Source organism: Macaca thibetana, chromosome 7 (assembly GCF_024542745.1).
Source record: "Macaca thibetana thibetana isolate TM-01 chromosome 7, ASM2454274v1, whole genome shotgun sequence".
NCBI classification, from domain to species: Eukaryota; Metazoa; Chordata; class Mammalia; order Primates; family Cercopithecidae; genus Macaca; species Macaca thibetana.
This window is the reverse complement of record NC_065584.1, coordinates 118,254,287-118,267,096: the sequence shown is the minus strand read 5'-3', so window position 1 is coordinate 118,267,096 and position 12,810 is coordinate 118,254,287. Positions and strand designations below refer to the sequence as shown.

The 12,810-nt window shown below is 44.2% G+C and overlaps 1 protein-coding gene across 1 annotated transcript in view; it reads right to left on the bottom strand.

Moving 5' to 3' along the window:
- RYR3 (ryanodine receptor 3) overlaps positions 1–12,810 on the bottom strand; it is a 566,751-nt gene that overhangs the window by 19,659 nt on the left and 534,282 nt on the right. The window contains exons 85-91 of the mRNA XM_050797588.1: positions 11,078–11,182; positions 9,157–9,238; positions 7,185–8,512; positions 5,262–5,320; positions 4,181–4,352; positions 2,646–2,732; positions 1,162–1,362 (exon numbers count right to left, since the gene is read on the bottom strand). Coding sequence (XP_050653545.1) covers positions 1,162–1,362; positions 2,646–2,732; positions 4,181–4,352; positions 5,262–5,320; positions 7,185–8,512; positions 9,157–9,238; positions 11,078–11,182 — 2,034 coding nt within the window. The remainder of the gene's footprint in view (positions 1–1,161; positions 1,363–2,645; positions 2,733–4,180; positions 4,353–5,261; positions 5,321–7,184; positions 8,513–9,156; positions 9,239–11,077; positions 11,183–12,810) is intronic.

The following is a 12,810-nucleotide window of genomic DNA, read 5'->3' as shown; positions in this document are numbered from 1 at the left end:
AAGACTCAGGAAGGCTTAGCAGCTTCCACCTCCACGCTCTTTTTGGAAACCCAAGCCATCATGCAAGAAGTCTAGCTACCCTACTGGACAGAGCATGTGGAAAGGCCACATGGAGAAGGAGATGCTCTGAATCTACACGGAGAGAGAGAGGGAGCGAGAGAGAGGCCCAGCTACCCCAGCTGAGCCCATCCTTCCAGTTGTCCCCCCATGGAGCTGCCAGGCATGGGAATGTGCCATCTTGGCCATTCCAGCCCAGCTGAGCTCACAAATGGCTGCAAATGTAGCCCCTTTACATACAGCAGAGGAACGGCCCAAATGTGCCAGTCGTCTCACAGAATCAGAGAGGTAAACAGTTGTCATTTTAGACCACTAAGTTTTAGAGTGGTTTGTTATGCAGCAACAGATAACTGAAAACTAACATATCAGTAAGTTTTCTTCTGAGATCTTGGTTACCGCCTAATGAAAAGGTATTTTTATAAAAATTTTGACATCAATTCAAAGATCAGAAGACTCTCTCATAACTAGCTCTCATGTGACTTAGCCTGATGACTTTAGTTCTATGAAATTCAACAAGAGGTACCTGAAATGGGACTCCTAGCGCAAGGCTTCTTGAACTTGAAAGTGCGTACAGATTGCCCAGTGATCATGCTAAGTGGTAGATTCTGAGTTAAAAGACTTGGGGGCTGGGCGCAGTGGCTCACGCCTGTAATCCTAGCACTTTGGGAGGCCGAGGCAGGTGGATTACCTGAGGTCAGGAGTTCAGGACCAGCCTGGCCAACATGGTGAAACCCTGTCTCTACTAAAAAATACAAAAATTAGCTGGGCATGGTGGCAGACACCTGTAATCCCAGCTACTTGGGAGGCTGAGACAGGAGAATTGCTTGAACCCGGGAGGCGAAGGTTGCAGTGAGCCGAGATGTTGTCACTGCACTCCAGCCTGGGAGACAAGAGCGAAACTCCATCTCAAAAAGAAAAGACCTGGGATGAGGCCTGAGACTCTGCAGGTCTAGGCAGCTCCCAGGTGATGCGCTGCTGCTGCTCCACGGAACTTACAAAGACCTTTACAAATAGCAAAGTCTTCGAGCAAAGGGCTGGCTGGGCTCAGAAAGAACACTTCTTCCTCAAGGAGTCAGATTAGATCCAGAGTGGCCAACAGCTCACCTTCAGGCAGTAGTAGCCCACCACACAGACTAGAGAGATGATGGTGTGGATGATGGCCAGGGCCCGCAGCGTTGGTGCCATATACCCAGTGCTCTCCTGAAGGACAAAGAACACCATCGCTTCTTCCTCTTCCTCGTCATTAAATGAATTCCATAGGTTTGCAACATCCTCTGTCTCTTCTTCTAAAGGTTCTTCAGTGACCTGGCCCAAAACACACACTTACTTATTAAACATCAAAAGAACCTCAGCCACTGGGCACTCCTCAAATATTTTATATGGTTAGCATATGCTGTACAAATAGTAGTGACTCAACATTACTCGCTGAATGAATGAGGTTTTTAGGTAACTTATGACTAGGAATCACCCAGTATCTCTAATAATTGCAAACAAACTTTTAAAAAGGAGACAAAAACCTATCTCTTGAAAAGAAAGCAAAAAAATTAAAATTAGGAAACTTACTACATATGCTTATAATCCTTGTGCCACAGAAGGAAATACTCTGATCATGCTGTGGCCTGAGGGGAGGCTGAGACACACACACAAGCACGAAGCATGTCTGTGCCCGCTCCCCCACCCACCACTGCCACCCAGCCAGAGACTCAGTATTTTCCATTCTTTCTGAGATGCCATTTACATTCATGGCTTCAGCTGCTATTCTTACACATATGACTCTCAAATCTACATCTTTGAGGCTTTGTCCTGTAGCTCCAACTGCTTGCTGGCTTTGTCTCCTTGGCTGTCTGTCTGAAGTCACCTCAACCTCACCGTGTTTAAAACCAAGCTTTGCCTCTCTTGGCTATAGACTTCCATTTTTCTTTTATGGGCAACAGAAGGTCATTAGTTTGTCGAGTGGAAAGTTGAGGTGGATAAAACAATGTTTCATACAAATTAGATTGGTGGTTTTAAGTAGAAAGGGAGATAGGCAAGAGATAGAAAAGCCAGTTAAAGACTATGTTGAGAATTCAGGACCCTTCATTAATTCATTGCACTAACAATTATTACATGCCTACAGCATGCAAGACCCACTTGCCAATGTTCAAAACCTTCATTTAACTCTTTTTCCAAATCCTGTGAATTTTTCCTTTGTAACGCTTCTAACAAATAGGCTAGCTATAATGCCTCTTGGTTACCTTATTCCTTGAAGAAAGAATGAATTGTGTTTATTATTCATTTTGAAATACCTTGTGGTTCCTAATATAGGGTCTAGCTCATGGTAGATGCTCAGCAAGTATTTGAAGACTAAATTTAAGTAACAACTAAAATAAGCATGAACGACTGAAATAGTCCCCTAACTGGCTCCCTTGTCAGTAGTCTCTCCACTGCTAGAAACTGTATTCCTTTTAGAAGCCAATGTCTTAGAAATTTGCTACCTATAAGAATGTTTGCTACAATTAAGAACACAAGTTCTGTCATGATTCTTTTTCTACACATAGTATACTTAGTATACAGCATATTTAGCAAATAACCCCTGAATGAAGTGTCACCTTATAAAAAAGCAGGATGAAGTTGATAGCGAAGGCTACAAACAGAGCAAGGAACCTCAGGTTGTAGAAATTCCTGGCCAGGTAATGCTGCAAAGAAAAGGACAGGCAGAGGTAGAAGAGCTTTGGAAGGAAAAGAGAACTTCCTGCTTTTACACAGAAGGTCAATTCTGGTTAGAAGTTCACACATGACTCGTCCTTCTCTTGGATGACCACTCTTCTAAGGCAACCCTGGCATTCTTTTTTTTTTTTTTTTTTTTTGAGATGGAGTCTCCCTCTGTCCCCCAGGCTGGAGTGCAGTGGCACAATCTCGGCTCACTGCAAGCTCTGCCTCCCGGGTTCACACCATTCTCCTGCCTCAGCCTCCCGAGTAGCTGGGACTACAGGCGCCCGCCACTGCGCCCAGCTAATTTTTTTGTATTTTTACTAGAGACGGGGTTTCACCATGTTAGCCAGGATGGTCTCGATCTCCTGACCTCATGAACCACCCATCTTGGCCTCCCAAAGTGCTGGGATTACAGGCATGAGCCACTGCACCGGGCCAACCTTGGCATTCTTAACACAGCCATGGCATGACTGTGTCATGTCATGAACATGGAACCAAAATGTTGATTTAAAAAAAAATTGCTTTAGAATTGCTATAAAGAATCCTGCTCTGGCTTATTGCTCAGGGAGCCAAAGGCCTAAACACGCCACCAGCAGAGGACTCGAGCCTTGCCTTGAAGTGCTGTGTGTATGCGTATTCACAGCAAGCAGTCTGTTAGGAAATTATAAGTAATCTAGGCTCGTAGAAGACTCTGGCAACTCCCAGCCTGGATGTAGCCATTCTGTGGCCTCAGGCAGCAATGTGTCCTCATTCCTTTCCGAGTTACAGTTCCAGGAGCCTCATCTCCTCCCTTGTTGGAAGCAACATTCCCATTCTCGCTGCCCTGTTCCCCAGAAAAATCGGCATCCACAGACTGGAGCGGAAGCTGCCTGGGTAACGTTCCCAATGTCTCTGTGGGGAGCCCTCACCAATGGTGCTAGGGAAGGTGTGGTCCTGGCCTTCAGCCACTATACCTCAGGAGGCAATGGATCAGAGAAAGAATATTACAAGCTGTTCTAAGGTTTGATTGCCTATAGAACAGTCAAGGTTTGGAGGACTAGTGTGGGAAGCTAACATAACAGCAACATTCCTTCTGATTCCCACATGATCAAACCACTTCTGAGCTTTTGGACCAGGATCAGCTAAGTCCCCACATAATAGACATAAAGGACTAGGTAGAAAGAGGTGTTCCTGCTCTCCTGGCAAGGAAACAGGTGACAGAGGACACCGTGCTGATAGCAGAGCTGTTGGAGGACTGTGGTTCTTTCCAGGCTCTCCCCCTTTTCCTCCAACAGAAAAGGAACAGGTAGAGACATGGGAAGAAGAAAGTGTAGGAATGAGAAAGGGAAGGAAGTGTCACTGACCAAACAGTGAAACAAATCAGCGACACCTCTCTGCCATCTGCCTGGGCCAATGCCTGTACCATGGACAGGGCCAAGGCTGGAGCACTTACCAGTAACTTGGTCTGATAGATGTCCAGCCCTTTAAAGAAATTGGCTGTGAAAGCTTCCGGCTTCTCAGCCTTCTGACCACACCGCCGCTTCTTCTTTTTTGTGACTTCTGTCCACAGGTACTCGGCTTGCTCCTCTTCTTTGTCTTTGTCTTCCTTCTCTCCATCTTCCACGCTGCAGATATGGGAAACCCAGTCAGCAGGCAGAACGGAGGGCGGTCTGGCCCCAAAAGGGAGACGAGATTAAAGAGAAATCTCGGTTGAGGGGGCAGGAGGTAGAATCATTCCTTGAGGGTGGAAACTTCAGGTCTCTATCAACCCACAGTGGCTGGACATTAAATTTATATTTCATGAGTGGCGACCACTTGGATGAACCATGATCTTGGTGTACATCAGCTATATACAAGTTTGTACTCTTCTCCTGAAATTACACTTAACAAATTTTTTCCCCTTCTGACAAATAATAGGTATTTAATAAATATTAGATATCATTGTCGTCAATATATGAAGTTGCAAAGTCATCTGGCCAGAGAGTGAAACTCTGATCTGCCAGTGGGATTATAAACTTAGCAAGATGAATGTAATGTATTTATTATATAGCTAGGGTAAAAGAAAATATACCCAGGGCTTGCAGAATAATTGCTTGCATTGATAGAAATCAAGTTTTCTATTCACTATAGCAACAGAATATCAGATGCTATCAATAACTCTCCTTATTTTCTTTTTTCCTTTTTTTTTTTTTTTTGTTTTTGAGACAGGGTCTTGCTCTGTTGCCCAGCTTGGAGTGCAGTGATGTGATCTTGGTTCACTGCAGCCTCGACCTCTTGGGCTCAAGCAATCCTCCCACCTCAGCCTCCCAAGTAGCTGGGACTACAGGTGCACATCACCATGCCCAGCAATTTTTGTATTTTTTGTAGAGATGGGGTCTCATTATGATGCCTAAGCTGGTCTCGAAGTCCTGGGTTCAAGTGATCCTCCAGCCTCAGTCTCTCAAAGTGCTGGGATTACAGGTGTAAACCACTCTGCCTGGCCTAAGAACTATCTACCATAGCAGTTAGAGTAGTTGATGCTACCAAGAACTTACTCTGCCTTCTCGGATTCTACTTTTCCTTCTGCTTCATTTGCTGCTTTCATCTCTGCTGCCTAGACAAAAACAACAATCAGTCAAGCTTTCCTCAAAGAAGCGAGGTCATGATGATGAGACATTTTCTTGGCCATTTGCTTCTTGGTCACAAATTTCAATGGCTTTTCCTTTTCATGTTTCTGCTTCTCTCAGGATCACCGAACATAAGTGTCCTGCTATATATATCAAGTGACTCTGAAGAGATGCCAAGACAAAGATTTGAAACTGGAAAACTCAACCTCCCTTCTCTTACTTACTCAATTCGAAGAGGAAACTTGTGTTAGGACATTGTGAGAGCCTCATGACAGTGGTTCTACTGATCCATGGGGTCAGAAAGAGATGGGACACAGATCAAACCAAGTTTGATCAGCCTGCCTCCATCTGACAGGCTGCTTCTTGCCTTGTCTTTAATCCTCTTGCCAGTATCCCAATCCCCTGGCTGAGGACCGCTGCAGTTGGAGTAAAATTCAAGCTCCTCAACACAGCCTGAAAGTCTTGCATGATCCTGGTGTTTCTCTTCATCCCCTTTTTGTACCATTTGACTCGTGTCCCACACCCAAACACGCAGACCTCCTGGAACATTCCCGATCCTTCCAGGCGTACTTCCAGAGGATACTTAACCATATCCTCTGCCTGGAGTATGCCTGCCCCAGCTTTTCATGTGCCTGCTGCCTGTCAGGACTTGACTCAGATGACACCTTTTCCGACACCTCCTCTACCTGTTTCTGATGGGCCTATATTAGCTGTGTAACTCATTGCATGTTCACGTGTTCTAACACGCAGCACAAATAATAATTATCTTATTTGTTGTCTTCTCCCACTAGAAGTTAAGATTCATGAAAGCAAGAATGTTGTTTCTGCTTTAAACCTATGTATTCCCCTATCCTAGAACACACGCTGGCACACAGCAGTCCTGGAATGGGACCCTGTTATGTATCAAACTGTGTTCTAGGTTTATGGGGCTACATCAGGGAGCAAAACAGAATATTGTAGGAATGCTGATTCTGATGTTTTCTTCCCTGAATCTTCAAACCAGCATTCTCTCCTACAGAGAACTATAGTACCTGACATTTCTCCTTCCTAGCATTCTTTATACTTGTCTTGACTTTTCCAATGCCTTTATTCACCACTAAACTGTAGGGACAGTGTGTTTCTTATTGACCACTATATTCCCAGAGCCTAAAACAGTGACAAATGCACATTAACTTTTCAGTAAATAAGAATGGAATGAATGAGTGAATGAATGTTTTTGGGCTTGGATCTTTTCACATTTCTCTACTCTCTCTGATGCTAGAGTGACACTGTGAATGGGATACTACAATATCCGGAACCTTCCATGGTCAAGGGGCTCTGAATTCCTGCTATCTTGTTCACTTAATCTTGTTGACTGACATGACGTACTAACTGAATAGTGAGTGTATTGCAAGGATAAAAATGTCCCAAGCATGATCAAACTCATTGAGAGGCCAAATCATAAGAGATCATTTGACCTTTTATGACACTGAGAAAGCACGGTCTCAAAAGGAAGGTCTCCTTTTATGTTATTCTTCATTTTCTATGCTTTCAGTTCACTGAGTGCATCTGCACAGCATGAGAACTAGCCTTCTAATAAAAGTCTGAGGCAAAGTGTTACAGGCCATCACGTTGGAATTCTACAATGTAAACTAGAAGACCAACCAATGATTAGACATTGAGATAACCATCTAAGTCTTGATTTCTGCAGACATGTCAGAGGTGGAATTATAAGATCAGCATAATCACACCACAACCACTGTCTAATAGAGTGTTGGCTCCTGGGGAAATGGTGTCAGTACTGATGACAAGATATGGTGACAAGTCTTATGCTAGGCATAAAGGAAGACGAAAGAAACAGATGACACTTACCTGAGCTTTCCTCTTCTTCTGTACAGTACTCTCTAACGTAGGGGGTTCATCCTTGCCAATAATTTCTGAGAGGTCACCCAAACCCACTTCAGGCCCATGCTTTAAGCTGCCCTCTTTCTTTGGGTGGAGTCCAAAGAGGTCTGACATGATATCTGTATCTCCCTTCTCCCCCTTTATGAAGTGTACTAGTTCAGTGGTGATACCTGGCTCCATCACCTCTGCCCTCTCAGCCTCCATAGTGTCATCATGGATACCAAATTGGGTTGGGTCAGGCATGTCACCCAGGATCTTGGTCACTCTGATGTTCTTTGCCCCTTCTACCAGGCCCCCTCCGAACACTGTGCTCCAGAGGATCTGAAAGATTCCTCCCAGGATGGTGAAGAGCATCTGGAACAGCCCCAGGAACAGCATCCAGAAAAAGGAGCAGAGCACCTTCACCAGCTCCTTCGCAGTCATCTTTTTCACGTTCCTGTACTGCTTCCTGAGGTTCTTCAGGGTTGCTCTCTTCAGAAAGTCGGCGACGTTCCTCTTCACAGAGGCACAGGCCATTGCAAATGCAGAGGCCGGCTCGAAAGACCCGTCTTCCTCCTCTTCACCCGCAATTTCTAACACGTAAGAAGAATCTTCACCTTCTTCCTCCTCTTCTGGCCTGTCCGCTGAATCGGATTCAGAGATCTGAGATGCTAACTGCATTTCAAAGATGGTGTCCTCACAGAAGTTCACAAACAGCTCCATCTTTTCCTGCTCCCCACCTTCGTTGACAACATCAAAAATGAACTGTCGCTTAGATTCCTTCACCTGGGGCTTCTCCCACTGAGTGCGACTGGACTCACTGATTTCAAAATAAACACGCTCAATTTTCTTGGCCCCACCCATGATCTCGATGCGTCCTAGGTAGGGTTCGAAGTAATTTAGCACACTTTCTGCTGGGTCCAACAGACACTTCAGCCGGGAATCGTTTGGCATGTGTTCAGAAAGATTTGTCAATAACACAGCCACATTAAACCCTATGTCCTTGGCCGGCTCATGGAACCGGTCTACAAAATCAATGTAATTAAACATGTCATTCTCATCCGCTTCTGCACACGAAAGGAGAAAGTCAATCTCTGACTGCGTGTACTGTTTTTGCCCTTCCATGGCCTTCTGGAATTCTCTTTTGGAGATAATTCCTTTACCATCTGGGTCGTATTCTTTGAAGGTGTCTGAGCTGGTTAAGTCTTTAAGTTTCAAGAACATGTCAAAGAATTTCAAGATCATTTCTACATTGGTAGATGATTCTACCAGTGTGTCAACCATCTGCTTGCCAATGGTGCCATTTACCACATTCCCTGTGAGGCAGGTTCAAAAAGACATACAAATATATAAATAAACCCAAGCCATCATGTAAATTGTCAGGTAGCTAGTTTTAGAAGACTTTTGTGCCCAATTAGTCAGCTCTTCTCTGACCGTGATGATGTAGGAGGGAGCAGCAAGCCATAAAGACTACACCACTAGGAGCCAAGGGGGAAAGAAACAAAGGGAAGAAGGAGGTGGCCACACCACTGCCTTTAACATGGCTTGGGGCCTGGGAAGTGGTTTCATTATCAGATTATCGGGGACACATAGGGATACATGGTGTCCCTCTGATCCCCTTAGACCTAGGAGGGTGCCCAACTAGATGGCTGGCATACACACTGGCAGCCAGATGTGTTGAAAAGCAATGGGGAGAGGGAGAGGATAGGGAAGAGCAAAGCTTGGAGGTTTTCCCCAGTTCATTCTGGCTTTCCTACTGATAGAAAATCAATTGATTTCAGGCTTCGTCCATCAGACCAGGTGCCCCTCATTTTATTTTTTTGTTTCTGAAAATTTGGCTTTCTGACCAATGTCATATGGCATCAGTGACCTGCCAGAAGGATAATCTGCATGATCAGTAAGGTTAGTGCTCAGACCAATTACAGTTGTGTGAAGGCCTAGTTATACCAAACAGCCCAACCTTCCAGGAGGGACAGAAGCATCACCACCATGTCCTGAAGGAGATCCAAGAGTTCCTTCAGCAGCTCGATCTGACTGGAATCCTAGAACAGAAACAGGAGATACCCCTGAGCTATCTGATCCCTCGGTAAAGTACAGGGCAGTGAGCAAGAAGAGCCTGCTCTGGAAAGGTTAGGTGCAGGCTGCATCAGTGTCAGGAAAGAGCGTCCTTCTCATTCTCAATGAGGATGCCTTATCGTCCACTGTTTGCAGCACCGGGAGACTCACTGTAGCAGGACTCATCCAACAAAGCTCCTTTACATTTTTCCTTTCATTAGTACAGTGTGGCAGATACACCAAGTGTTGTCCAAAACTACTGAACAACCCAACGCACCAAAGAGCCTTCAGGTATCTCTGGTAGCTTCTGCTGTCATTTTCTACACTGGAGAATTACCAGTGAGCTTTATGGGAACACTGGACATCTATCTGGTAAAGGTGTCAAGGTTATAATCACCAAGTGGGTTCTCCTTTCTTTCTGGATTAATTTAGAGTCTCCTAATTCTAGGTGGTGGTGATCTGGGTGCCACTTGTCCCTTTAATGCAATAAAATGGAGGCTATTCCTCTGGATGGTTTTGATACTAGTCTGTTTGGTTTTAATTTCAGCAATGCAGGAAGAGCGTTGCTAAGCTAACTCCATGCTTTTATACCCTATGTCACAATAGAAAACAATTCTTGGAAGATCTGAGGTGGGCAATCTGGAGATTCAATTAAAAATGTATTCTGAGTCACATACCTTTTACAGACCCCCCTCAAAAAAAAAAAAAAAAAAAAAAAAAAAAAAAAAAAAAAAAGAAAAAAGGAAAGAAAAGAAAAAAGGAAAAAAATAAAAACCCCAAAACCAAAAACCCAACCGTAACTCTTTGCCTAGCCCTTCAACTTTCAAAGGAATCTTCATCACCTATGGTGTGTACCACAGCTACTTACAAAATATCACAGAAGTGTAGGATATCAGAGCTGGGAAGAAACCTCAGAGATCACTTATTCTAACTTTGAATATTTTAGAGGTGATGAAACCAAAACCAGAGAGGGAAAGTGGCTTTCCAAAAGTCACTGGTGAGGAGGTGGCAGGGCCAGGGCTCTCGCCTTGAGACTGCACCACACCGCCCAGCTGACATAGGAATGGACATCTTACTGTCAAACTGGCAGCCCTCCCAGGAACTCTCTCCTCCCATAAGGCCAGAGTCAAAAGGGGAAAAATGAAAGGTTAAATAGCACATTCCAGAAGAGAGGAGGCAGATGTGACAGCCTTGAAAATTTCAGATACACATGATTTAAAAGTTAAAGCTGCAAATGTTACTCTAATCAGCCTCAAATACCTCCTGAAGGCCTCCCTCAGGTGTTGCCATGGAGAGAGGCAATAAACTGCTACATATGCTACATTTATTTGTTCATAATAAATGCTCTGAGCGGTTCTGATTCATCTTGCCAGAGAGATGGGGAGTGAGAAGGAGAGGCAGAGACAGGGAGGGAGGGAGGAAGGAAGCAGGGGTGAGAGAGAAGAGGGATGTGGATTACAGAGACATGCAACATGGGACAGATGGACGCGTGGGGCTGGTAGGGAGTGTTCATAAGTTGACAAAACAGTGACAAGGAAGCAGAAAGGATTAGCACCATAGAAAGCAAATGTTGAGGCCATCATAAAAAGGGTAGGTTGGTGAGATACAAAGAAGGAAGCTGCGTTCATGCAAAAGCCTGTCTGGGACCCCCGGGAGGCATCCGTTTCTGTCTCCCATTTTGGCCTTCAGTTGAAAAAACTGAGACCTAATATGCATGACTTGTCCAGCCTTTGATCAAACAGCCACATCACAATGGGAACACCAAGGAGTGAGGACCGACTTAGCATTTCACAACAATGACACGTGCAGGGAATGGGCCACAGTACCTGAGACAGTTTCATCTGCATATTAGCAAAGACATGGAGGAAGCCAACCACGGCGTCCCACAGCCTGCTGTGAGCCAGGCTCTGCTGATTACCAATGCAAGGGCCCTGTGGAGAAGAGGACATTCTTATGTCACTTCCACATCACAAGTTGCGCTGAAACCCACCTAGCAAGGGCATCTGATACCTACTTATATGAGCAGACAGACTTTCCAAAAGTCAAGTATTTCACAGCTCGGTATTTTCCCAAGATATTACTTTTTTCTTTTCCTGATTATAGGATACCATATCTAGGAAAAACCACCAGGGATTTCACAGTCCAGCGATTTTCAGAGACTTTCTTTTAGCCTCAGAATGAGTTCTTAAAATGAGAGCTTACACTGGAGAACAGTATTTAAAACAGGGAAATGCTGTGGTTGACACAGGGCTGAAGGGCACACTCCCCACCCTCACCTTGGCCTCAGAGGCCTTTGGAGGAACTCAAGGGTGCTGTGAAGCACAGTGTGAAAACCAGGCCCTCATCTGCCTATTGTTTCCAGGCAAAGTTACACATGCTGATAATCACACAGCTATCTAATTAAGTAAAAAAAAAAAAAAAAATCTGTGCAATAATCTAAGCATTCAACCACTTCTAGGATTTTCTTATTAACCTAAACTTCAGATATAATAGCATCTCTAACAAACTTTTCTGAAAGTCAAATGTAGAGGAATAACTTAGTTTGCATTTTCCATGTTAATAATCTCACTCTGTGTGTGTGTGTGTGTGTTTAAGACAGAGTCTCTCTCTGTCACCCAGGCTGGAGTGCAGTGGCATGATCTCGACTCACTGCAACCTCTGCCCACTGGGTTCAAATGATTCTTGTGACTCAGCCTCCCAAGTAGCTGAGATTACAGGCATGTGCCACCATGCCTGGCTGATTTGTTTTGTATTTTTAATAGAGACAGGATTTTGTCATATTGGCCAGGTTGGTCTCAAACTCCTGGTCTCAAGTGATCCACCTGCCTTAGCCTCCCAAAGTGCTGGGATTACAGGCATGAGCCACAGTGCGTGGTCAATAATCTCACTATTTTTGAAGATCATTATTGAGCCAACATTTCTTATATTTTCTTTACAGTCTATTTTTTCTACCCTTTAACCAATCTCCGAATTAGTAAGAAAGTTCTAAAAGGAACACATATATTACCCTAATTTCTAGAAAAGTCTTGGCAGGATTCCCAAGGTTGAAAAGGTGAGCAGGAGAAATACTGCCTGCATTCCCAAACCACATAAGTTTGTTAAAAATCACTGTTTATGTACATTCAGTGACTGATCCCTAGAAACCATTAGATTCTTTTTGGAACAAAGCTGGTTGCTTTGTTCCAAGTCACCAAAAATGAGCTTCTCCTTTACTTTTGGGTTCGTGTTCCATGGGAAGTTCTGAAGATGAGGATGGATTTTGCAGAGATCAAATCAGATGCTTATCAAATATATTCAATGATCTCCTTAGGTACACTGCATTTTGTGAAACTTCAGTAACTTGTTTTTATGTTTATCTCTTCATGTCCTTATAATGCTTGAGTGACAAGGATATATCTCCCCTCAAAATCCTCCCTTTCAAGTTGACAGTCTTAGTTTTGTGTTTCTTTTAATGAGCAAATATGATCTGATGGTGCCAGCTGGCTCATCACATGGATCTTTATTTGATGAGAATTTAACATTTTTCATAGAACAAGTTTTGGCTCAGTCACATTACCAG